We start from the raw sequence: 26,305 nt of genomic DNA, 5'->3' as shown, positions 1-26,305 counted from the left end.
CATGCACTCCCTCCCTCCCTCCCTAACTCACTCACCCATGCACTCCGTCACTCACCCATTCACTCACTCACCCATTCACTCCCTCCCTAACTCACTCACTCACCCATTCACTCCCTCCCTCCCTAACTCACTCACCCATGCACTCAGTCACTCACCCATTCACTCCCTCCCTCCCTAACTCACTCACCCATGCACTCACTCATTCACTCACTCACCCATTCACTCCCTCCCTAACTCACTCACTCACTCACTCACTCACTCACTCACTCACTCACTCACCCATTCACTCCCTCCCTCCCTAACTCACTCACCCATGCACTCACTCACTCACTCACTCACTCACTCATGCACTCACTCACTTAACCATGCACGCACGCACTCACTCACTCACTCACTCACTCACTCACCCATGCACTCACTCACTCACCCATGCACTCACTCACTTAACCATGCACGCACTCACTCACTCACCCATGCACTCATTCACTCCCTCCCTCCCTAATCCATGCACTCTCTTACCCATGCACTCATTCACTCACTCTCTCACCCATGCACTCACTCACTCTCTCTCTCACCCATGCACTCATTCACACTCTCACCCATGCACTCACTCACTCTCTCACCCATGCACTCACTCACTTACCCATGCACTCACTCACTTACCCATGCACTCACTCACCCATGCACTCACTCACTTAACCATGCACTCACTCACTCACTCACTCACTCACCCATGCACTCATTCACTCCCTCCCTCCCTAATCCATGCACTCTCTTACCCATGCACTCATTCACTCACTCACTCTCTCACCCATGCACTCATTCACTCTCTCACCCATGCACTCACTCTCTCACCCATGCACTCACTCACTCTCTCACCCATGCACTCATTCACACTCTCACCCATGCACTCACTCACTTACCCATGCACTCACTCACTTACCCATGCACTCACTCACTTACCCATGCACTCACTCACCCATGCACTCACTCACTTAACCATGCACTCACTCACTCACTCACTCACTCACTCACTCACTCACTCACTCACGCACTCATTCACTCCCTCCCTCCCTAATCCATGCACACTCTTACCCATGCACTCATTCACTCACTCACTCTCTCACCCATGCACTCACTCACTCTCTCACCCATGCACTCACTCACTCACCCATGCACTCACTCACTCACCCATGCACTCACTCACTTACCCATGCACTCACTCACTTAACCATGTACTCACTCACTCACTCACTCACTCACTCACTCACCCATGCACTCATTCACACTCTCACCCATGCACTCACTCACTCTCTCACCCATGCACTCACTCACTTACCCATGCACTCACTCACTTACCCATGCACTCACTCACCCATGCACTCACTCACTTAACCATGTACTCACTCACTCACTCACTCACTCACTCACTCACTCACCCATGCACTCATTCACACTCTCACCCATGCACTCACTCACTCTCTCACCCATGCACTCACTCACTTACCCATGCACTCACTCACTTAACCATGCACTCACTCACTCACTCACTCACTCACTCACTCACTCATTCACTCACTCACTCACTCACTCACCCATGCACTCATTCCCTCCCTCCCTAATCCATGCACACTCTTACCCATGCACTCATTCACTCACTCACTCTCTCACCCATGCACTCACTCACTCACTCACTCTCTCACCCATGCACTCATTCACACTCTCACCCATGCACTCATTCACTCACTCACTCACTCACTCACTCACTCACTCACCCATGCACTCACTCACTCACCCATGCACTCACTCACTCACCCATGCACTCACTCACTCACTCACTCACTCACTCACTCACTGTCTCACCCATGCACTCATTCACTCCCTCCCTCCCTAATCCATGCACTCTCTTACCCATGCACTCATTCACTCACTCACTCTCTCACCCATGCACTCACTCACTCACTCTCTCACCCATGCACTCATTCACACTCTCACCCATGCACTCATTCACTCTGTCACCCATGCACTCACTCACTTAACCATGCACTCACTCACTCACTCACTCACTCACTCACTCACTCACTCACTCACTCACTCACTGTCTCACCCATGCACTCATTCACTCCCTCCCTCCCTAATCCATGCACACTCTCACCCATGCACTCATTCACTCTGTCACCCATGCACTCACTCACTCACCCATGCACTCACTCACTTAACCATGCACTCACTCACTCACTCACTCACTCACTCACTCACTCACTCACTCACTCACTCACTCACTGTCTCACCCATGCACTCATTCACTCCCTCCCTCCCTAATCCATGCACTCTCTTACCCATGCACTCATTCACTCACTCACTCACTCACTCACTCACTCTCTCACCCATGCACTCATTCACACTCTCACCCATGCACTCATTCACTCTGTCACCCATGCACTCACTCACTCACTCACTCACTCACTCACTCACTCACTCACTCACTCACTCACTCACTCACTCACCTGATTAATCACAAACCCATGAACTCACACACCCACCTGTTCATGAAACTCACCAACTCACTCAACTGCTACCCCACACACTCAATCTATCACTGACTCACCCTTTCCACTCACTGAATGACTTATGCTGACTCAAGATTTTCCATAAGGTGGCACTTTTATGTACTACCTTGGATTTTTTACTGAGTAACCTAATGCACTTTTGAGCATAAGACGTTTTTGCATCCACGTGACACTAAGGATTTACTGCAAACACCTACAGCCAGAAGAGAATCTCACATTATAGATGGCTTGAAGAAGACAGTAGTTATAGCTTGAACAAGAGACTTTTGTTTGTCTGAAGGATGTTCATTTTACATAAAATTAATAATATTTATGAATATATTCTCTCTGTTGTCTTACGAAGGCTTTTACACAAAGGAAAAAAGACAAATTAAGAAAAAATCCTTGAAGTGGAAAATTGCCCAGAATTGCATGTTTAAATAATATTTGCTGGCTTTTTTTCGTGGTATATCAGCTATATTCCATTCAGCTAGCATGATATTGGACGAGTCTTCGACTCGTCCAATATCATGCTAGCTGAATGGAATGTAGCTGATGTACCATGAAAAAAAACCAACCAATATTATTATTATTATTATTATACATACACACTGCATATCAGCATTCTCAAAGGCCAGCGCTAGCTTACCCACAATTTAGTGCTGTTAGCGCAGCAGTGAAGTCACCTACAGCTGGTGTAGGGTTCATCAGTGTGACACTGAATTCACCATCCAAACGCTATAAGCGTTCATAAGTAGCACAGGCTAACGACCGAGAAACTAAGATTTCTGTCCCAAGACTTTTCTTCCATGCACACTCACCACAGCATTTTTCACTCAAATTCACTTCCTGATGTAATTTACTTTGTTACTTTTAAAATCAACATTGACAACTACACATAATGGAGCGAACCGACAGCTAAAATTCTCTCAGAATCTTCCGCTTTTAACGAAGCAAACCTCGCGGCCATGTTTGTTTACAAACTGTCACAGTCACTCGCTAGCACGGAAGTTTTACATCTCTGACATGTTTCTTTTCCAGTTTTTCGATGTCCGTTGGTCTGTTTTTCTCTTGCAAATATGCGTGAAGAATATATAATGAAGTTTTGGTAGCCTTTCGGGTGTTCAGCGCATCTTCAGTTTCAGTTTATTTATTTAGTGCTTAATCCTAGCACTGGATTAGCCTCGTCTTCTTTCTTTCCAGGCTGACAAAGAAATGATTATGTGCATGCGCAGCAGAAAAGATTTGTCATTGGAGCTTCACATCAGCTCCGATGTGTGGTGATGTATTGTTTTGACAACGTGCAATATTGTAACAATATTGCACGCTCATTCTCCATTGGGGAGAACGGCGTAATACATGGAGGATAAGCAATATGATAGCAATATTGCATGCCATCAATAGAAGGGAATAGAATACATACATGTTATTTACCAGCTGGGAGGTCCGTATCGTGAAATACCGTGACCGAGGTCTTAAAAGCACTGAGCGAGGCCCTCTGGGCCGAGGTCAGTATTCAAGGCCGAGGTCACGGTATTTCACCATACGGACCGACCTTAAGCTGGTAAATAATATATATATATATATATATATATATATATATATACACTGTATATATATATATATATATTTTTTTTTTTTCCCCAAATTCTAACAGAAAACGAGAGCACCCAAAAGGGAAAACCGAGCTGAGCCGCCATTTTGAATCCTCATTCATGGCTGTAATGCAAATTGATTCCTCCTCGGTATACAAGTGCACTTCCATGGCAGGAAAACAACTACATTTTGCTGCCTATGTAGTCCCCTATTTATACAAATAGGAGTCATTCAGGATTCAGTCATGCTTTCGCTCGGCGTTAGCAACAGTTAGAGGTTTTTAGCTTTCTCCTGAAATGTTTTCTTTTATTTCTTCTTCCTCAGGGTAGTAAAACCCGCTTTCGCTGTGAAAACTGTCGTTATCATTATCCATGCTGTAAAATTAATGTTGTTATGCTGAGAAATGCTGGCAAAATTTTATGATTTTTGATAATCTTATAAATAAATCTTATTTTAAAAAAAAATGTTGACAAAAAATGCTACTTTGTTTGTTGTTGTTGTGAACGAGTGAGTCGCCAGAGGTCCGTAACTGGGGTCCGTATCGTAGGATACCGACCCGCTCGCCAGCCAATCAGAGCGCAGGATTTGATGGAAACCGGACTGCGAAAAAAATAAATGTTTTTATTCCATGGAAAAAGTGGCCCGTATGTATAATAATTGTTTGTATTTTTGATCATTTATTTTAAGCTAGATTTTGTGGCTGTCTGAAAGGACAGACTTAATTGTAGACTTAGACTTTTTTCGTTGTAGTTTTTCATAATTAAAGAATAAACACTTTTAATTAATTTGGGGACGCTGGAGCCAGTCCCAGCTGACACTGGGTGAGAGGTGGTGTACATCCTGGGCAGGTCTCCAGTCTATCCAAGGGCTAGCACAGAGACAGACAAACAACCATTCACACTCTCATTTACACTTATGAGTAGTTGATCTAATCCACGTGTCTTTGGACTGTGGGAGGAAACTGGAGCACCCGGAGGAGGCAAAGGGAGAACATGTAAACTCCAAACAGAAGGCGAGGTTCGAACCCAGAACCTATTTATATACAACCCTGATTCCAAAAAAGTTGGGACAAAGAACAAATTGTAAATAAAAACGGAATGCAATAATTTACAAATCTCAAAAACTGATATTGTATTCACAATAGAACACAGACAACATATCAAATGTCGAAAGTGAGACGTTTTGAAATTTCATGCCAAATATTGGCTCATTTGAAATTTCATGACAGCAACACATCTCAAAAAAGTTGGGACAGGGGCAATAAGAGGCTGGAAAAGTTAACGGTACAAAAAAGGAACAGCTGGAGGACCAAATTGCAACTCATTAGGTCAACTGGCAATAGGTCATTAACATGACTGGGTATAAAAAGAGCATCTTGGAGTGGCAGCGGCTCTCAGAAGTAAAGATGGGAAGAGGATCACCAATCCCCCTAATTCTGCGCCGACAAATAGTGGAGCAATATCAGAAAGGAGTTCGACAGTGCAAAATTGCAAAGAGTTTGAACATATCATCATCTACAGTGCTTAATATCATCAAAAGATTCAGAGAATCTGGAAGAATCTCTGTGCGTAAGGGTCAAGGCTGGAAAACCATACTGGGTGCCTGTGATCTTCGGGCCCTTAGACGGCACTGCATCACATACAGGCATGCTTCTGTATTGGAAATCACAAAATGGGCTCAGGAATATTTCCAGAGAACATTATCTGTGAACACAATTCACCGTGCCATCCGCCGTTGCCAGTTAAAACTCTATAGTTCAAAGAAGAAGCCGTATCTAAACATGATCCAGAAGCGCAGACGTCTTCTCTGGGCCAAGGCTCATTTAAAATGGACTGTGGCAAAGTGGAAAACTGTTCTGTGGTCAGACGAATCAAAATTTGAAGTTCTTTATGGAAACCAGGGACGCCGTGTCACTCGGACTAAAGAGGAGAAGGACAACCCAAGTTGTTATCAGCGCTCAGTTCAGAAGCCTGCATCTCTGATGGTATGGGGTTGCATTAGTGCGTGTGGCATGGGCAGCTTACACATCTGGAAAGACACCATCAATGCTGAAAGGTATATCCAGGTTTTAGAGCAACATATGCTCCCATCCAGACGACGTCTCTTTCAGGGAAGACCTTGCATTTTCCAACATGACAATGCCAAACCACATACTGCATCAATTACAGCATTATGGCTGCGTAGAAGAAGGGTCCAGGTACTGAACTGGCCAGCCTGCAGTCCAGATCTTTCACCCATAGAAAACATTTGGCGCATCATAAAACGGAAGACACGACAAAAAAGACCTAAGACAGTTGAGCAACTAGAATCCTACATTAGACAAGAATGGGTTAACATTCCTATCCCTAAACTTGAGCAACTTGTCTCCTCAGTCCCCAGACGTTTACAGACTGTTGTAAAGAGAAAAGGGGATGTCTCACAATGGTAAACATGGCCTTGTCCCAACTTTGAGATGTGTTGTTGTCATTAAATTTAAAATCACCTAATTTTTCTCTTTAAATGATACATTTTCTCAGTTTAAACATTTGATATGTCATCTATGTTCTATTCTGAATAAAATATGGAATTTTGAAACTTCCACATCATTGCATTCCGTTTTTATTTACAATTTGTACTTTGTCCCAACTTTTTTGGAATCGGGATTGTGTGAATACACACACACACATATAAAATACAGCACATGCAGTGCACAATATAAGGTTTTGGGGTTTTTTCTTGTTCTAGTTTTAGCCAAGATATCTTTTTCATCTCTGACCCAGACACAGCACTGTAAATTTTCAATAATCTGTTGCTGTTAAAAGCAGAATAACTTTAACATTTAAGCAAGGACATTTTATCATATCTAGAAATATTGAGGTCAGTTAAGCCAGACCTGTGTACTTCATCTGAGTTGTAGAGTTAAACAAAGGGAGGGAAAAAACAGCAGGAGGCTGCTCTGTAAAAGTGCTGCTTCAGATCAGTGGCACTGTGCCTTTGTTATTGATATAATTTAACATTTTACACAAGCTAGTTGGTGGCTGAGTGCTTCCCTGTATGTGCCTTATTGATAGTTACAGTTCAGCAGTTCACACAGATACGCTGAATCTTTCAGCTTGTAGAGTAAGTGTGTAAATAATATCTGAGTACAAACTAGTAACACGTTCCTGATAAATTTTAATTTTGGCCAATCTCCTGTATTTAATATCCCATATTATTCTCCATGGAAATTACCCCAAAATGTTCATCCCTCTGCAACCTTACACTCAGCAGGCCACAAAGTGCTGACAGCAAAGTCAAGCGTCACTGAAGTGTTATGAAATGCTGAGCACAGGGATTCATAACAAGCTAAACTGCACGGCTAGAGAAAGGCCAAAAAAGTGCTTTCCTCTCTAAATCGTGCATTTGTAAGGTAATGACGTGGACTTGTCTTTCGCGATGAATTTGATGGCACCAGCCCAGCGCAGATGACAGCATTCATGCAGCGCTGTGCCGTCCGCGCCTCAACACTGAAGTGGTGGCAGGTTTAGCATTCCTCAGGGAGGGGTGATAATTGGCAAGGAACATGAAATCTGGCAACCCTGACAGCTGCGCTCTGTCACACTGGCGCGAACAGAAGAGTGGAACTGGGTTCTCGTGACTCTCTTAATGAGGCCATTACACACTTATTATCTCCAAGGGCAGGATGCTGCAGCATGAACATGAATTTTAGAGTCTAGAACAAGAACTGGGTGTGCCTGCGTAACTGCCGTAGTGTTGAACGCGCACAGAGAGAATATTCGCACATGTCTGTTTTTACAAAGTAGGGTTTAGAGTCATAGTTAGGCCAACAATGAGCATTATCAAACATTTAAACTTTCCTTTAACCTGTAAAGGTTCTGTGATGGCACCAGAAACATGAAACATCATGGCTTAGATTTTGCCTAATAATGGGGATCCACTGTGATCTCATTTGATCTCTTGTAGATCTGGTTATTGAGTGATGATTTGCTCTTTAAAGGGGTACCAAATATAATATATACAGTTGCTGATGTGACAAAGTAACGTATTCTTAAGTATTCTATCAAATTTATATACTAGAAAGCAACGAAATATCTTGGTAATTGTAAATATAATAGTCGGTACGCTAAACGGCACAAGAGTCGCCATTTTTAAAAGACCGTGATGTCAGCCCTACCCACTGCACTAGGAGAGAAGCGTGTAATCATGGCGTCGGGCGCATCAAGTGAAAGCAACAGCTTTGTCGAATCATACGAAGAGATCCCGCAAGACACACTGCAAGCAGGCTATGGCTTAGAAGGGTACCAGTTTGAACCTAGGAGAGGTACTCTCGACTCCGGTGATGACGAAAGAAGAGAAGAAAGCTCGAACTCGCTTGGTGTTTTTCAGCGGAAACGAGTGAAAAGACACGTCTGGAGGATCGTTATGCTTTCCATCGGTCCTGTTATTACACCCGAAAGCAACACACTGTGGCATCGTGTAGCCGATCACTTACAATTCATCCTACTTTCCGATTCACACGTGCTATTCCCAACCTCAATGAGCCAACACAACTGGGCACATACATACGTCATGAGTGTTACGCAGAGAAAATGAACGTGCATTCTGATTGGATAAAATTAATATCATGGCGGGCTGTTCAAACTGCGGAAATAGTTTGCTCGAGCTACTTTCAAAACACTATAACTTTCCAACCTTAGAACAAAAAACTTTTGTAAGTCTTGAATAAGGTTCGTTAATGTGTGTTTTATTGTTATATTTACTCTATATATTGCCCTCTGTTCCCCTTTAAGTGATATTTTGAGGTCCTTGAGCACTAAGTCCTAATAGCACCTTTTTTTTGTTGTTGTTGTTGTGCTCTGTTATAGGTGACCTTCACTAAGAGGAAGTTTGGCTTGATGAAGAAAGCGTATGAGCTGAGTGTACTGTGTGACTGTGAGATCGCACTCATTATCTTCAACAGCTCCAATAAGCTCTTCCAGTACGCCAGCACAGACATGGACAAAGTTTTACTCAAGTACACTGAGTACAACGAGCCTCATGAGAGCCGGACTAACTCGGACATTGTCGAGGTGAAGGGCTGCATGTTACACAGAGCTATAAAGTATCAGTTTCAAATATGTTCAGTATGTTCAGTGTGATATCACCTTCCCACTTGGTCATGGCGTCAAAGAAGCAGAAGGTTGGCTAAGACACTAAGGTTTGGACACATGTCCTTTAGATCAGTAGCCCAAAGTCTTAATCTCTGCGACACCAGTGCCTCAGAAATTATATATATATATTTACTCAGTCATCACTGTATCGTCTGCTCAACGGTTTTCGTCTTTCTCTGTTTTTAAACAAAATTGGCTGCTTGAAAAATGTTAACATTTATGTTTTGTCTACAGCGATAAGTGAGTATTTGAGACCACAAAACTTTGTTGGCCTATGACACAAAAAATTATACGGTATGCCTGCCACATTGTACTTTCCATGATGCACCGACTCGGCTTTTCTGTTACGCGAGTTGAAAAACACTGAAATATGACTTGAGCTTTAACTGAAATAGATAAACATATTAGGATGAAGCAGACAGAACTGCAGTGTGTGGGCTTGCAGAATGTTTTCGCTGCTGCTGCAGTATATTTTCTGCACAGTCCGTGCTCCCATTTAGCCCTGATCCTTCAGTAATTAAAGATCAGTCTGTCAGTCAGACTAGTATCACGTCGTTGCATTTCTCTGGCCATCCTGACCTTCACAAGCATTTGCTATTAGCAAATTATCTTGTCCATTACCGTTTGTCCTTGCGAGTGCGGTTTCGTGAGCCAGTCCGCTCTGTGGTTCTTATGCTATTGCTGCTGCTTGTTAAATCGAATAAATTTCACTTACAAGGATGTTTCATTGATCTCTTTTGGAGAAGGAAAACAGTTAAAGTTTGGCATCAGCATCATGAGACCTGTTAATTATTAGCAAAGGACCAAATATTGCCAAGACTGTGTTAGGATCCAGAAGAACTTCAGAAGAGTAGTTTGATTCTGTGCCTTTTTTTTGACCAGTCACAGAGATCATCTGAAGGCTGAATCTGGCAGAAATCAATATGTACACAAAATCAATATGTACTTTTTGTAACGCCTGTTGGGACTTGTGACCAAGACGAGTAAACGGCATCTCTTACCATAAGTCATGTGTTGACAAACACATCGAAAGGAAGTGCTTCTAATTGGTTGACTCTAAAAATAAAGGCGTAGTGCTGTCCCAAATACACACACGGAAACCTGAGCTGCGTTCAGCCAAGAGAACTTGGCGTGCGATTTTGGCAGACCCGCCATGTGCTTGCCCACTGCTAATGGCGCATTTAAAAAAAAAAAAAGGAAAAAAGAGTGACTTATGAAGGCTTTGCAGTTTATCTGTTGCCTTTATTTTCTGTATTTTATTTTAATACTTCAAGTAGAGATTCAATTGATTAAAAAAAAAAAATCACACCAAAGATGATAGAATACAACCGCAATTCCAAAAAAGTTGTGACGCTGTGTAAACTGTAAATAAAAACAGAATGTGATAATTTGCAAATCATGGAAACCCTATATTTCATTGAAAGTAGTACTAAAACAACAAATGGTGAAAGTGAGAATTTTTTTTTGTTTTTTGAAAGATATATGCCCATTTTGGGCGGCACGGTGGTGTAGTGGTTAGCGCTGTCGCCTCACAGCAAGAAGGTCCTGGGTTCGAGCCCCGTGGCCGGCGAGGGCCTTTCTGTGTGGAGTTTGCATGTTCTCCCCGTGTCCGCGTGGGTTTCCTCCGGGTGCTCCGGTTTCCCTCACAGTCCAAAGACATGCAGGTTAGGTTAACTGGTGACTCTAAATTGACCATAGGTATGAGTGTGAATGGTTGTCTGTGTCTATGTGTCAGCCCTGTGATGACCTGGCGACTTGTCCAGGGTGTACCCCGCCTTTCGCCCGTAGTCAGCTGGGATAGGCTCCAGCTTGCCTGCGACCCTGTAGAAGGATAAAGCGGCTAGAGATAATGAGATGAGATGAGATATGCCCATTTTGAATTTGATGTCAGCAACGTTTCAAAAAAGTTGGGATGGGCATGTTTACCACTGTGTTGCATCTCGTCTACTTTTAACAATAATCTGTAAACGTTTGGAACCTGAGGAGACCAATTGGTGTAGTTTTGAAAGAGAAATGTTGTCCCATTCTTGCCTGATATACAACTTCAGTTACTCAACACTTTGGGGTCTCCTTTGTTGTATTTTGCACTTTATGTGCTTCATTTTGCACCAAATGTTTTAAAAAGGAGATCGGTCTGGACTGCAGGCAGGCCAGTTTAGCACCCGGTCTCTTTTACTACAGAGCCATGCAGTTTTAATATGTGCAGAAAGTGGTTTGGCGTTGTCTTGCTGAATGAAGGAAGGCCTTCTCTGAAAAAGATTTTGTCTGGATGGCAGCATATTGCTCTGAAACGTGTATATATCATTCAGCGTTAATGATGCCTTCCCCGTGTCATGTGCACTAATGCACCCTCATACCATCACAGATGCTGGCTTTTGAACCATGCACTGATAATAAGCCAGATGGTCCCTCTCCTCTTTAGCCTGGAGGACATGGTGTCCATGATTTCTAAAAAGAATTTCTACTTTTGATTCGTCAGACCTCGGGACAGTTTTCCACTTCGCCTCAGTCCATCGTAAAAGAGTTCAGGCCCAGAGAAGGTGGCGGTGTTTCTGGATATTGTTTATATCTGGTTTTAACTTGCATTTGTGGATGCAGTAATGAACTGTTTTCACAGACGATGGTTTTCTGAAGTGTTCCTGAGCCCATACAGTGATTTCCACTACAGACACACGTCTGCTTTTAATGCAGTGTCTCCTGAGGGCCTGAAGATCACAGGCATCCAATGTCAGTTTTCAGCCTTGTCTCTTGCATACAGAGATTTCTCCAGATTCTCTGAATCTTTTAATGATATTATGGACCATAGATGATGTGATCCCCAAATTCTTTGCAGTTTTACATTGAGGACCGTTATTCTTAAATTGTTGCACTGTTTGCCCACGCAGTCTTTCACAGAGCGGTGAACCCCTCCCCATCTTTACTTCTGAGAGACTCCACCTTTCTGGTATGCTCTTTTTATACCCAATCATGTTACTGGCCTGTTGCCAATTAACCAAATTAGTTTATTTAATATTGCACAACTTTTTCAGTCTTTTGTTGCCCCGTCCCAATTTTTCTGAAACGTGTTGCTGACATCAAATTCAAGATGAGCATATATTTTTCAAAAAACAAAAAAATTTCTTAGTTTCAACATTTGATATGTTGTCTTTGTACCATTTTCAGTGAAATATAGGGTTTCCATGATTTGCAAATCTTCACATTCTGTTTTTATTTGTTTTACACAGCGTCCCAGCTTTTTGGAATTAGGGTTGTATGACCAATAGTAGAGTGGGTACTCCTAGAACAAAAGGTCCAGGAAGTAATGCCAAAAATTATATCTTAGCAAGTGAAAATATCATAAATATAGGCAAATGCGTCTAATATTTCTAAATTGTGAGATTATTATGCAACAAATACAGTTTAATATCAGTATACGTCATATAAATTGTCTTATTCTATTGCCATATAATTTTTCTTATGCCACAATGTTGTTGAATTCTCGATTCTGTTTGGTCAGAAGGTGCCAATTCATTTTAGCAGCACTGCACAGCAACTCACAGGTTTATATTACTGCACTCGTTCTAATATGTTATTTCTATACTAACAACTTACAGAAGGATTTGTGTGGCAGACACTCCGCATAAACGGATTTCAAAAAGTATGCAACTGATAATATGGTGATGTTTTATGTCCCATTTTTGGAAGGAGTCTCCAGTGTCAGATCTTTGTTAAAGCTGGGAAAAGTTTTCAGGAAGGAGAACTTTGTGGATTTTCAGTAACAAGACAAACTACATTTTTTTTGTCGTTTTAATTTCAAGAAGAGGAAAAGAGCGAGGTTGGTAAGGGAAAGTTCACAGGTACAGATCGGTATGGATGTAGAGGTGGAGAGTCAGAAGGAAACATGATGTTCCAAGTGAAATGAAATTGATGATGTTTGTAAATAATGGTGCATTTGTAATAAGATGATGATAAAGAGATGTACAGATCAGTTCAGTAGTGTTCACTCCTGATACACTCGCTGCTTTTAATTGGTGCCAGCATTTTGTAAATATTGGACCTACTTGCACTGAGTCGTGATAACTCCTACTGTTCATGATTTATTTATTTTTCTTTTTTTCTGCTTTCTTTTTTTTTCTCCAGGCCCTGAACAAGAAGGAGCAGCGTGGCTCTGAGAGCCCAGAAGTGGACACATGCTCGTATGTTCTCACCCCACACACTGAGGAGAAATACCAGAAGATTAATGAAGAGTTCGATAACATGATGCGCAATCATAAAATGGTATGTTCTCTTAGAGAAACCATGTTTCTGAATGATATATTTTGCTCAATTTCATTACGTGGACTAGGAAGCATTTTACAAATCAATAAATGGCACAAGTTGCTAATGATACCACAGCATTATTGAATTCTACAGTACAGTATGGAGCAGAAAGGAGTTGGAGCAGTTTTGCGTTGAGAAATGGGCAAAAATCCCAGTGGCTAGAGGTGCTAAGCGAATAGAGACATAGTCCAAGATACTTGCAGCTGTAATTGCAGCAAAAGGTGGCTCTACAAAGTATTGACATTGGGGGGTGAATATCTATGCACACTCCAGATTTCTGTTTTTTCATTTTAATTATTGTTTGTGTCACAATAAAAAATTCACCTTTAAAGTGGTAGCCATGTTGTGTAAATCAAATTATGCAACCTCCCCAAAAATCATTTTAATTCCAGCCTGTAATGCGACAAAACAGGACAAACACCAAAGGGGATGAATACTTTTGCAAGACACTGTAGTTCCAGCTGCAAGACAGTTACCGTTTCTTTAGTAACAGCTTATACGGGGACTTATATGATGGACACTCGACATAATCTAAGCCTAATAATAATAAACACGTTTTAAAAACATATTGGTTTTATCAAAGAAAAATGGAGATTCGTTGATGGGGAAGCTTTTGTAAGGAGATATTTAATTAATATCTTGTGAAGGAGGCTCCAGGAAGTCTTCAGGACACACGACTAAGCACCGTCTGATTTCTTAGTAACATGACAAGAAGTGTTTTTTTTTTTTTTAAATTAATTTCAAAAGAGAGCAAAAAGGGGCTGGTGATGGAACGACTAATTGAATATGTGCTGTAATGTAAAAATGATAAAAGGAACCAACTTGTACGAGGTGTCATTGTGTAATAAATAAAAATTGTAATTGTTGACAAATTGCTGTTGTATAAAATGACTTTGGGATCTGCTGTTGTAGGAAAATAATCAATCTCAGGATGGTATCAGCAGCTCTGCTTCACTTCAGGCCACATCATACTAACCACGTTGTTGATTATTTTCCTATAAGAGCACACCCTGTCATGTTTATAACTTCCATAGCTTGTTCCAACTGAAATTCTCCATGCCGGTTGTCTGGTAGCCGGCGGTTTTGTCTCAGCAGAGCTTCTCCATGCCTGTGGCACTGCCAGTCTCTGAGCACGGTGTCCACTCCTACAGCAGCATCGGAGCTCTGGGTGAAGCCGGCATGCTGTCTCCATCCTCCAGTACCCTGCAGAGATCTCCAAACACACGACTAACAGGTCAGCTCTACATGAGAGAAAATCTGACTTTGCATAATTTCCTGCTCACTTCAAAGGTAGGCAATGAATCAAAGGCATGTTCAGCGTTTCTTCAGATTTACATGCGGAAACTAAGAGAATGCTAATGTCTTCTCTGAATGTAACAAGTACAAGAAGTTTATAAGCTTTACTTTAACAACTTGCCTCAAACTGTGTCGAGTTGTTCAGTATCATAAAGATTTGCTCATGTGGGTTCTGATACAGGATGACATCTATAAAAATATGAATTAATCTGTAAAGCTGGACTAAAGGATATCACAGAGCTAAAAACAGTAGCCATCTTGAAGCCGAATCGCTTTAGTTCTCAGCACAACGTTTGCAAAGTGCGAAACTGGTGGCTATAATTGTTAGCAACATTAGTCTCATTGCTTCAGTGAAAAACTACTTTTGGACACCAAGTATGTCTTCACTAGCAAACTCCATTTAAGTGAGAAATTGATTCTGTTGTTGTTGTTTGGCTGAATCATTTCTTTAACTTTCTTAAAAACTGTGTAAGTATACAGTAGTGCTTGAAAGTTGGTGAACCCTTTAGAATTTTTCTGCATAAATATGACCTAAAACATCGTCAAATTTATACACAAGTCCTAAAAGTAGATAAAGAGAACCCAGTTAAACAAATGAGACAAAAATATTATACTTGGTTGTTTATTTATTGAGGAAAATGATCCAATATTACATATCTGTGAGTGGCAAAAGTATGTGAACCTTTGCTTTCAGTATCTGGTGTGACCCCCTTGTGCAACAATAACTGCAACTAAACGTTTGCGGTAACTGTTGATCAGTCCTGCACACCGGCTTGGAGGAATTTTAGCCCGTTCCTCCGTACAGAACAGCTTCAACTCTGGGATGTTGGTGGGTTTCCTCAGATGAACTGCTCGCTTCAGGTCCTTCCACAACATTTCCATTGGATTAAGGTCAGGACTTTGACTTGGCCATTCCAAAACATTAACTTTATTCTTCTTTAACCATTCTTTGGTAGAACGACTTGTGTGCTTAGGGTCGTTGTCTTGCTGCATGACCCACCTTCTCTTGAGGTTCAGTTCATGGACAGATGTCCTGACATTTTCCTTTAGAATTTGCTGGTATAATTCAGAATTCATTGTTCCATCAACGATGGCAAGCCGTCCTGGCCCAGATGCAGCAAAACAGGCCCAAACCATGATACTACTGCCACCATGTTTCACAGATGGGATAAGGTTCTTATGCTGGAATGCAGTGTTTTCCTTTCTCCAACCATAATGCTTCTCATTTAAACCAAAAAGTTCTATTTTGGTCTCATCCATTCACAAAACATTTTTCCCATAGCCTTCTGGCTTGTCCACGTGATCTTTAGCAAACTGCAGACGAGCAGCAATGTTCTTTTTGGAGAGCAGTGGCTTTCTCCTTGCAACCCTGCCATGCACACCATTGTTGTTCAGTGTTTTCCTGATGGTGGACTCATGAACATTAACATTAGCCAATGTGAGAGAGGCCTTCAGTTGCTTAGAAGTAACCCTGGGGTCCTTTGTGACCTCGCCAACTATTACACGCCTTGCTCTTGGAGTGATCTTTGTTGGTCGACCACTCCTGGGGAGGGTAACAATGGTCTTGAATTTCCTCCATTTGTACACAATCTGTCTGACTGTGGATTGGTGGAGTCCAAACTCTTTAGAGATGGTTTTGTAACCTTTTCCAGCCTGATGAGCATCAACAACGCTTTTTCTGAGGTGCTCAGAAATCTCCTTTGTTCGTGCCATGATACACTTCCACAAACATGTGTTGTGAAGATCAGACTTTGATAGATCCCTGTTCTTTAAATAAAACAGGGTGCCCACTCACACCTGATTGTCATCCCATTGATTGAAAACACCTGACTCTAATTTCACCTTCAAATTAACTGATCATCTTGGAGGTTCACATACTTTTGCCACTCACAGATATGCAATATTGGATCATTTTCTTCAATAAATAAATGACCAAGTATAATATTTTCATCTCATTTGTTTAACTGGGTTCTCTTTGTCTACTTTTAGGACTTGTGTGAAAATCTGATGTTTTTGGTCATATGTATGCAGAAATATAGAAAATTCTAAAGGGTTCACAAACTTTCAAGCACTACTGTAATGCGTCATTGTGTTCTTGTCGTTTTCTTTATAGCACTTGGAGACCTATTCGTAATTATTTATGTGAGCCAAGTAGAAGAAGATTAAATAATTAATATATCAACACAGCATTTAAATGTGCCAATATACCAACGCAACAGTCTTGCTGGGCGGCACGGTGGTGTAGTGGTTAGCGCTGTTGCCTCACAGCAAGAAGGTCTGGGTTCGAGCCCCGTGGCCGGCAAGGGCCTTTCTGTGTGGAGTTTGCATGTTCTCCCCGTGTTCGTGTGGGTTTCCTCCGGGTGCTCCGGTTTCCCCCACAGTCCAAAGACATGCAGGTTAGGTTAACTGGTGACTCTAAATTGACCGTAGGTGTGAATGTGAGTGTGAATGGTTGTCTGTGTCTATGTGTCAGCCCTGTGATGACCTGGCGACTTGTCCAGGGTGTACCCCGCCTTTCACCCGTAGTCAGCTGGGATAGGCTCCAGCTCGCCTGCGACCCTGTAGAACAGGATAAAGCGGCTAGAGATAATGAGATGAGATGAGACAGTCTTGCTATCTTGTAACCCAAATACAGTGGAAAACGGGCATTTGTTTTATGTTTGTGATCCTGTTTTATGTGTGTTTTTAGCTGGTGGACACCCTTCTTCAGATCACACCCCCAATGGTGTGCACTCCGCTTCAGTAGGTGAGTTCTTTCTTGCCACACTTTGATTGTAAGTGACGTTTTTCATGCGTAGTCATGTATAGTCTTTTTCAGCAGACTTCAACCCAGTTTTAATTTCATGCTCATAATTGACAAGCTGAAATTAATACTTGATAGACAAGATACAGTCATTTTTATGTTTTAACACTTTTGGAAGCCGAAGACCAAAACACAAACAGATGATACTGTTGTAACATTTCATCTTTTGGTAAGGAAACGCCCAACATTAGGCATTACTCAACTTTACATCAATGCGTATCTCAACTATCAGATTAAGCCTAAAGGCCAAGTTATGCTGACAACGCAGTCCTCGCAGACGGCATCGCAGATGGCGTCTGCGTAGCCCCCCCACCTTTGCAGACGCTCTGCGCGCACCTCCCAAAAATTGTGACCACCCCAGAAGCCTCGCAGACAAGAGGGATCTGATTGGTCCACTCTACATCCGCTGTACACGCACTTCCGCTTCCCTACTTTCCCGGTTTGTTTTGTTTTCACGACCGCCATTTTTAAAAACACGAGCGAAGATGGAGCAGCACGAAGAGCGGTTGATCGAGGAAGTGAGGAAGTACGGACATCTATACGACTCCAGTTCTAGTCATTATAAGTAACCGGAGGATAAACACTCCACTAACCACACCCACCAACTACTCCTAGCGATTTCGCGACTTCGCGCCCCCTTGCGTTGTGGCGGTGAATAACATCGCGCACGCCTATTACTCCCTGCTCAACGATAAATTACAATGTCTGCGAAAAGCTGTCTGCGAAAGCCTTGTCGCAAGAGCATGCAGAGGCCCTAAGTGGTGTTCAGTGTACAGCAATGAATGTTATAAAAATTTGCATTTTTCTAAACTCTAAAAATTACATATAGCAGCTTTAATGCTACAACACTGTGGTTGAATACAGCACATACACATAGAATATGCTTATATGCAAGCAGGTACTTTTAGGACAATCTCTTTACATGTGTTAGTCTTGACGCTCAGGGACTCTGAGATTCTAGCAGCCTGTAATGCCACTCAAAATTGTTTCCATTTATTTCATAAAGAGTTGATCTGCACTGCTGTATTTTTGTTCCAGTTGTATTTATTATTAAAGATGTACTGCACAATTAATTGTGATTTTTTTATTTATTTTTGGTTTGTTTGGTTTTTTTTTTAGCTGTAAACTAACTAATATGACTGTACTGTGATGAAACCCATCAATGCTGGTGTTTGATATTGACAAAATGACCATTTCTTTAAATAAAAATCAGTATTTATGGGTTGGGCGGCATGGTGGTATAGTGGTTAGCACTGTCGCCTCACAGCAAGAAGGTTCTGGGTTTGAGCCCAATGGCCGACGAGGGCCTTTCTGTGTGGAGTTTGCATGTTCTCCCCATATCTGCGTGGGTTTCCTCCGGGTGCTCTGGTTTCCCCCACAGTCCAAAGACATGCAGGTTAGGTTAACTGGTGACTCTAAATTGACCGTAGGTGTGAATGTGAGTGTGAATGGTTGTCTGTGTCTATGTGTCAGCCCTGTGATGACCTGATGACTTGTCCAGGGTGTACCCCGCCGTTTGCCCGTAGTCAGCTGGGATAGGCTCCAGCTTGCCTGCGACTCTGCACAGGATAAGCGGCTACAGATAATGGATGGACGGATTTTATGGGTTGAAAATGGCTCAAAACACCATTTAGTGGTTTAAATCATCCTGAACCTTGCAAGGCTGATGTTGATGTAGAGCTGACAATTTGAGACATATCTACGTCATGAATTTTTTTTCTTTTAAACAAGAATGTTGATGCCCTTGTAATCAGAGGTGGGTGGCCCACCTCCCCCAGCCCCACCCTTGAGCGAGCATCTGTGAAACACTCATTTTCAAATATGTGTTGATCGAGACTCAAAGTCGTTATCATCATCATCCCCCCCATAGTCAGTGTGTGTTTTTGAGTGTGCATAATACCCAGTAGTGTGTAATTCAGGGTGTATTCCCATCATGCTCCCAGTGTTCCTTGGACAGGCTCTAGATCCACCATGACTCTGACCAGGATAAAGCAGTTACTGAAGATGAATGAATGAATCATGGTGTATTGGATCACACGCAGGCCATTTATGTGTTTAATTGTATTTGGTCATATACAGTGGTGGCATATTTCTTTCATCTATCCATCCATCCATTATCTGTAACCGCTTATCTTGTGCAGGGTTACAGGCAAGCTGGAGCCTATCCCAGCTGAGTATGGGCAAGAGGCGGGATACACCCTGGACAAGTCGCCAGATCATCGCAGGGCCGACACATAGAGACATACAACCATTCACACTCACAGTCACTTTAGAGTCCCCAGTTAACGTAACCTGCATGTCTTTGGACTGTGGGGGAAACCGGAGCACCCGGAGAAAACCCACGCAGACATGGGGAGAACATGCAAACTCTGCACAGAAAGGCCCCCATCGGCCACTGGGCTCGAACCCAGAATATTTCTTTCACTTTAGCCTAATATTATTTTTATTTCACAGTTATTAGACACACTCGATTAATCTGATTAAGAAGCAGGCTTACGGATTTGACAGTTTATAATGTACAACATGAAATAAAATGCTCTTTTTTGTTGATTAAACTAATTTATATATATACTATTTTGGTCGGGGGGGGCGGCACAGTGGTGTAGTGGTTAGCGCTGTTGCCTCACAGCAAGAAGGTCCGGGTTCGAGCCCCGTGGCCGGCGAGGGCCTTCTGTGCGGAGTTTGCATGTTCTCCCCGTGTCCACGTGGGTTTCCTCCGGGTGCTCCGGTTTCCCCCACAGTCCAAGGACATGCAGGTTAGGTTAACTGGTGACTCTAAATTGACCGTAGGTGTGAATGTGAGTGTGAATGGTTGTCTGTGTCTATGTGTCGGCCCTGTGATGACCTGGCGACTTGTCCAGGGTGTACCCCGCCTTTCGCCCGTAGTCAGCTGGGATAGGCTCCAGCTTGCCTGCGACCCTGTAGAACAGGATAAAGCGGCTACAGATGATGAGATGAGACTATTTTGGTAATAGACTGATTTAAATAATTGTCTTACTCCTGTCCTGCTGCTCTAATGTGTGTTTTCTCTGTGGGTCCTCTCAGTGAATGGTTACATCAGTGCTCAGGGAGAGAACAGCATGGGAAGAGGACCGACAGTGAAATCTGCAGCACCCCCTACAGGAAACCTCGCAACCATTGGACATAAACCAGAGCTCCGAGTGCTCATTCCACCATCCTGTAAAATCTCATCAGCTCTGGTGAGATCCCTAGTGGTTTTGTTTTTGTTTTTTTTCGTTTCTCATGAGAAATCATCCTCCGGAAACCTACCTGCACATCATAAGATTTCCAGAAATCTCTTTGAATTGTGCACAGTTTCTACTTGAACAATGACCAGCAAGTCTTACAATATAGCAGTACATTCTGTAAGGCTGTGCATGATTGCAGCTGAAGAATTATACCCATTTTCTCAGTTAATGTGGAGTGCATTGTATGTAAATGAAAATTAGTTACTGGTTGCTTAGTACAGAACCAAACATAAGATAAGGTCGTCTAGTAAACCGCATTCTTTTCATTTCTTTAAAATATTTGACTCTGTCTTGCAAGCAGCCAGAGGAGGATGAGGGAAATTTGGTAAGTTAAAACGTAATTGGCTTTAACTTATTTTCTCATTAAAATATCTAGAGGTCACAATCGGTCCAGCTTATGTCCTGATCATTAATTTCAGTTTGGTACTTTAGAGCACAAAGAACGTTAAACTGTGCAGTGTAGGGTAATGTCAGGAAAACGACTGGGTCACCGCTTTGCTTTATTCAAGGGGTGTGTAAAGCTTTTCTTCGAGCTATCAGATGAAGGAAAAACACTTTAAAATAAGGAAATAAATAATAGGCATGCTTGATTGCAATTATTGGTCTCCATTAAGTTTAATTTAAGTGAACAGCTTAATAGGTGAGTTTTAAATACTTTCGGCTGCACGCTTGAACAGAAAGATTGTACAGATTTCACTTAATCCAGAGTCCTGGTAAATTAAACACACAAACTTTCTTCTGAATGCGGAACAAAAGACATTTTACCAGCATGACTGAAATCTTTGTTCACTTTGTATTTTTAGGGTGGTTTTTTTTTGTGCCATTGTATGTACCCAAAGGATTGGTACTATTATTGTAAGCTTGTAGAATTAATCTTAATTAATGTTCGGAAAAAGGAAATAGGATGAAAACAGGCGCCGAGCTGTTTTCAGATTTGGTTCTATGTGATGGTGACACCCAGGGACCTTATTTAAACTTTTTTTTAAAGCAGGATGGCTATTTTTATTTTAAAATAACTCACAGTACAGCTTGTACGCCCCTGGTTTATTGTAAAGTGGTCTTTTTTGTTTGTTTGTTTGTTTGTTTGTTTGTTTGTTTGTTTTTGACTAAAAGGGCTCCTAAAGCCCAACAGTGACTGTAATTAATGAGTGTATTTAAGGAACTATTTGGAAAAGTTTCCATGTTGTCAGAAATGACGAACGTGCTTTGTCTCAATAACCTGCACCCTAAACTGCTCTGTTGGCTCTGTAAAATTTATAACCAGCACTGAAAACTTTATTCATCAGTAGCAATTTTCTCATCCAGAGACTTCTTTGTTTTATGTACATTTCAGAGGATAAACAGCCCACCATCTAGCCAATCAATGAGCGCGCAGGTGGTGTCCATGACAACACCCAGTATGCACCCCCATGGCCTGTCGTACCCCACTATGACATCAGCATACAGCTCAGGTGTGTGTACATTCGGCGCCTTTAAGTATTATTGCTTGCCCATGCTCCATGGAGTTCTCTGTACTGACGCCACTGAAGTCAAACAGCTGTTTTTTTTTTTTTTGTGTGTATTTATGTCTAAGCACGAATGTCTTTCAGATTATGGCTTAAACAGCTCAGAGCTCAGTAACATACATGGCTTCAGCATGCCAGACAGCCTGACTTTGGCTTCAGGGTCACCATGGCAACATAGTCAAACATCAATTACTTCTCAGGGGTGAGTGAGTTTCTGTCATTCCATCTCACCCACCCACCCATTCATCCATCTGCCATCAATCCATCCTGACATTCTTCTTTTGGTGTATCCATTATTCATCTATCCAGTTCAATTCTTCATACAGTCATCCATTCATCTGTACTTTTATTCATTCCTCCCTCATCAGTCCATCCACCCATTCACTCATCCATAAATCTATTTAGATGTTCATCCAGCTTCCATTTATTCCTCTCTCCATCTGTCCATTCTTCCTCTGTTCACCCACCCACACAGTTCATTCATTCCTCCAAATAATAAATGCTTGGATGGACAATTGCATGTATACCTGCACTCATCCATCCATCCACAGGGGTGATAGCGTTCCGGCGCCGCGCCGGATTTCCGGCGTACCGTGGCTGGGAAAAAAAAAAAAAAAATCTAGTTCGCCCATTGTCCTGTGTCATTCTGAGATGCGCAGATAGACAGTAAAGGGAATTCCGAATTTTTTTTCCCCAGCCACGGTACGCCGGAAATCCGGCGCGGCGCCGGAACGCTATCACCCCTGCATCCATTCATTCATTCACCCTCCAACCTTCTATTCATGTGTCCATTATTCATCCATCCAACCTTACCATCAGTTATTCCTCCAGTCATCCATCCATGCATATCTATATCAATGTATATTCATTACTCCATCATCATCACCCCAGTCATCCATGGAGCCATCCATTTACCCCTCCATTTATTAATTCACTTATATATTCAGTCATCCATTCATCCTCTTTCCAGCCATCCATGAATTATCCACTGATCAATACACTTGCTCATCCATCCAAAGAATAGATGTTTGCAAGTCATGCAAACACTTCTATCCATCTTTCCATTTGCACATGTATGTATTTATTCTTTCATCTATTCACCATACATCTGTTTATTCATCCTTTCTTCATCTATCAATCCATTCACACATCTGTACATCCATTTATTTAGTCTTACTGTTGCTCCACCATCCATCCATCCATCCATCCATCCATCACTCATCCACCCATCCTTTGATCTTTCCATCATCCATTCATCACATATCCATCGATCCATCAATTCTGTCGTAGTAACAAGACTAATCACAAAAAAATATCCCCATCTTTTCTTTCCTACAGAGTCCCTCGTTCCTTATCCCATGTCTCTGAGCCGTCCTCCAGGTCTTCTCCAGTCATGGATATAAAAGCTGAACCTGTGTCTCCACCAATGGCTTTCCTCTCTGCCCCTCCGTCCTCCTCTCTCCACTCTCCAGCTGAAAGCCTCGCCTCCTCCTGCAGCTCATATGAAGGCAGTGAGCGTGAGGAGCAGCACAGAGACACCCATCCCTCTGTGCCCACCCTGGCTCAGGGCAGTGGGCCATCAGAGGGCATCAGGGGTCCATCACTCAAACGGCTGCGCACAGAGAGCTGGGTAACATAGCACTCAATAGGAATGAGCTGTTGGAAGGAAAGTAAGCAGGGAGCAAACCGTCTGGTCACTATTTATTGCAAGTAACAGTATTGCTGTTGTCCCTTTTTAGTATATGTAGCAAGAACTATAGGGACATAGGATACAGGAAAAGGGTGCGTCCTGAAGGAAAAATCTTCTTACAGGGTTGTACAGGGATGACTAATGGTCAGGTTATTCCTTTTTATCAGCAGAAAATCAAATTTATAAAAGTCTGTAGGATTTTTTTTTTTTAAATCAGGGAATGAAGTTTTGCTTTCAGTGATATTTGTAGTATGACATCAAGCCAAAAGGGTTTGGTATTTATAAATGTTTCTACAGTTTTCTTTCTGGGTCTTCAAACTGAAGCATGAACTTGAGCCAATAATTGCCTGCTTCAAAATATACTCTAGTGCTCTGGGCATAGATTATTTGCAAGAAAGGGCATTTTCATTCTTTTTTGTCATGCTAGCATATGCAAACAAACATGAACATTATTTAAAAAAATCATTGCTCTTTGGAATTTAGAATGAATAAGCTGTAAATGCATGTTGTAATCAAATTTTAGTGCAGGGGAGTCAAACTCAGTATTCAGTTACTCTGCCCTTCCTGAGGTTCAAGTGCAATAAGGAGTTAAGAGTGTTATTGTTCCGTGATCACATCTGTCCCTAATGATGCCATCAGCCATGCTGAACTCATCTAATCTACGCTCTGGTGAAGCGGAAGGAAAGACGAAGCATTTCGGACGCAGTGTTATCACTAACTGAGTGTGACATTACATAGTCGGATGCTTAGAGAAAGTGCCGTCACTATATACTGTATATATAATTATATCAGCTGCTTTAGCAACATTTATATCCATAACATTTTTTTTCTCCTCATTGTTTTGCACAAGAGATCGCTGTTGGGTTTGCATCAGTGTGGCCAAAGGGTGTATTAATGACTCAAAGAGTGTGCACATGAGTACACTTCTGAACCCTAAAATAAGAAAAGGGACATCCTGCAACCTTGTGGATTTCATGGACACACAAAGAAAGTCAAAAAGACCTCAAGTGTGCCATTTGTGACAGAAGGCTGTATCGCAGGAGTTCAGCTCAGGTCAGTTACCTTGTCAGACCATCCACCATCCAGCGTGAGCTCAGTAGGACTGTTTCAGCATCCAAATATTCAGTTACATACTCTATATGGCTAAAAGTTTGTGGACACACAACCATCACACCTGTGCGTGCTTGTAGAACATCCCGTTCTAGATTTAGTCCACATTTGCTGTTATTATAGCTTCCATTGTTCAGGTGTCCACAAATGTATGGCCATACCGTGTAACTTCAGGTCTGCTTTATGATCTTCACATCAGGTTTTTCATTGTTGGAAATTATTTGCATTATTTACCAGTAGACCTCCTTTTTAAAAAAAAAACACATCATGGACATTAGTAATCGTTCACTGAGGCTCTATTTATTAAACTAGACATAATGTATTTGGAATACTGTTTATACAGTGGTGTATATAATGTACATATCGTTACCCTTAGGGTGCTGAATATGATCCATTAAAATATATATATATATATACCATTTAAACCATGGTTGGGTTGTTTTTTTGTTTGTTTGTTTTTTTGGTGTGTTTTTTTTTGTCCTGCACAACCTACCGTGTATTATTACTGATGTACGCTTTTAAGGACTGCTGTTTGCCAAATATTGACTTAAGGTACAGCATTCATTCAGCCGTTTCACCTTGTGATTGCTGCTTATCTTCCCTGCAATTAAACACTCACAGTCTCTCGGTCTCTCTCTGTATGAGTGAGTGTGAGTAAAGGTCTTTCACCACACAAGGAAGTTAGTGAGTGCAGATTAAAATATGACCTATTTAATATTGACTTAAAGTTCAGACAAATAGAAAAGTCAGTTCAATTCACAGCACACCTACACTCATGTGCCGTCAGACGCCCAGCTTGCGAACAGGCAAGGCAGGCAACTGCTTGGGCCGAGAGTCGGGCCTGAGGGCTTATTTACAGTGGGGCAAAAAAGTATTTAGTCAGTCACCAATTGTGCAAGTTCTCCCACTTGAAAAGATGAGAGAGACCTGTAATTTTCATCATAGGTATACCTCAACTATGAGAGACAGAATGAGGGAAAAAAAAAAAAATCCAGAAAATCACATTGTCTGATTTTTAAAGAATTTATTTGCAAATTATGGTGGAAAATAAGTATTTGGTCAATAACAAAAGCTCATATC

General features: G+C 41.9%; 1 protein-coding gene across 7 annotated transcripts in view; it reads left to right on the top strand.

Moving 5' to 3' along the window:
- The window catches only part of LOC132899289 (myocyte-specific enhancer factor 2A-like), a 69,424-nt gene extending 43,857 nt beyond the window's left edge, over nucleotides 1-25,567 (top strand). For 6 of the 7 annotated variants that reach the window (XM_060941049.1, XM_060941050.1, XM_060941052.1 and 3 more), the window contains 8 exons: nucleotides 8,990-9,193; nucleotides 13,394-13,531; nucleotides 14,648-14,807; nucleotides 17,559-17,615; nucleotides 20,718-20,872; nucleotides 22,254-22,371; nucleotides 22,510-22,627; nucleotides 23,764-25,567. In XM_060941049.1, coding sequence (XP_060797032.1) covers nucleotides 8,990-9,193; nucleotides 13,394-13,531; nucleotides 14,648-14,807; nucleotides 17,559-17,615; nucleotides 20,718-20,872; nucleotides 22,254-22,371; nucleotides 22,510-22,627; nucleotides 23,764-24,064 — 1,251 coding nt within the window. In that variant the 3' untranslated portion in view covers nucleotides 24,065-25,567. The remainder of the gene's footprint in view (nucleotides 1-8,989; nucleotides 9,194-13,393; nucleotides 13,532-14,647; nucleotides 14,808-17,558; nucleotides 17,616-20,717; nucleotides 20,873-22,253; nucleotides 22,372-22,509; nucleotides 22,628-23,763) is intronic. The other variant, XM_060941053.1, reaches the window with a different exon arrangement.
- The last annotated feature ends 738 nt before the right edge of the window (nucleotides 25,568-26,305 follow it).

Source organism: Neoarius graeffei, chromosome 15 (genome assembly GCF_027579695.1).
Source record: "Neoarius graeffei isolate fNeoGra1 chromosome 15, fNeoGra1.pri, whole genome shotgun sequence".
Lineage (NCBI taxonomy): Eukaryota > Metazoa > Chordata > Actinopteri > Siluriformes > Ariidae > Neoarius > Neoarius graeffei.
This window is presented reverse-complemented; position numbering and strand designations above follow the sequence as displayed.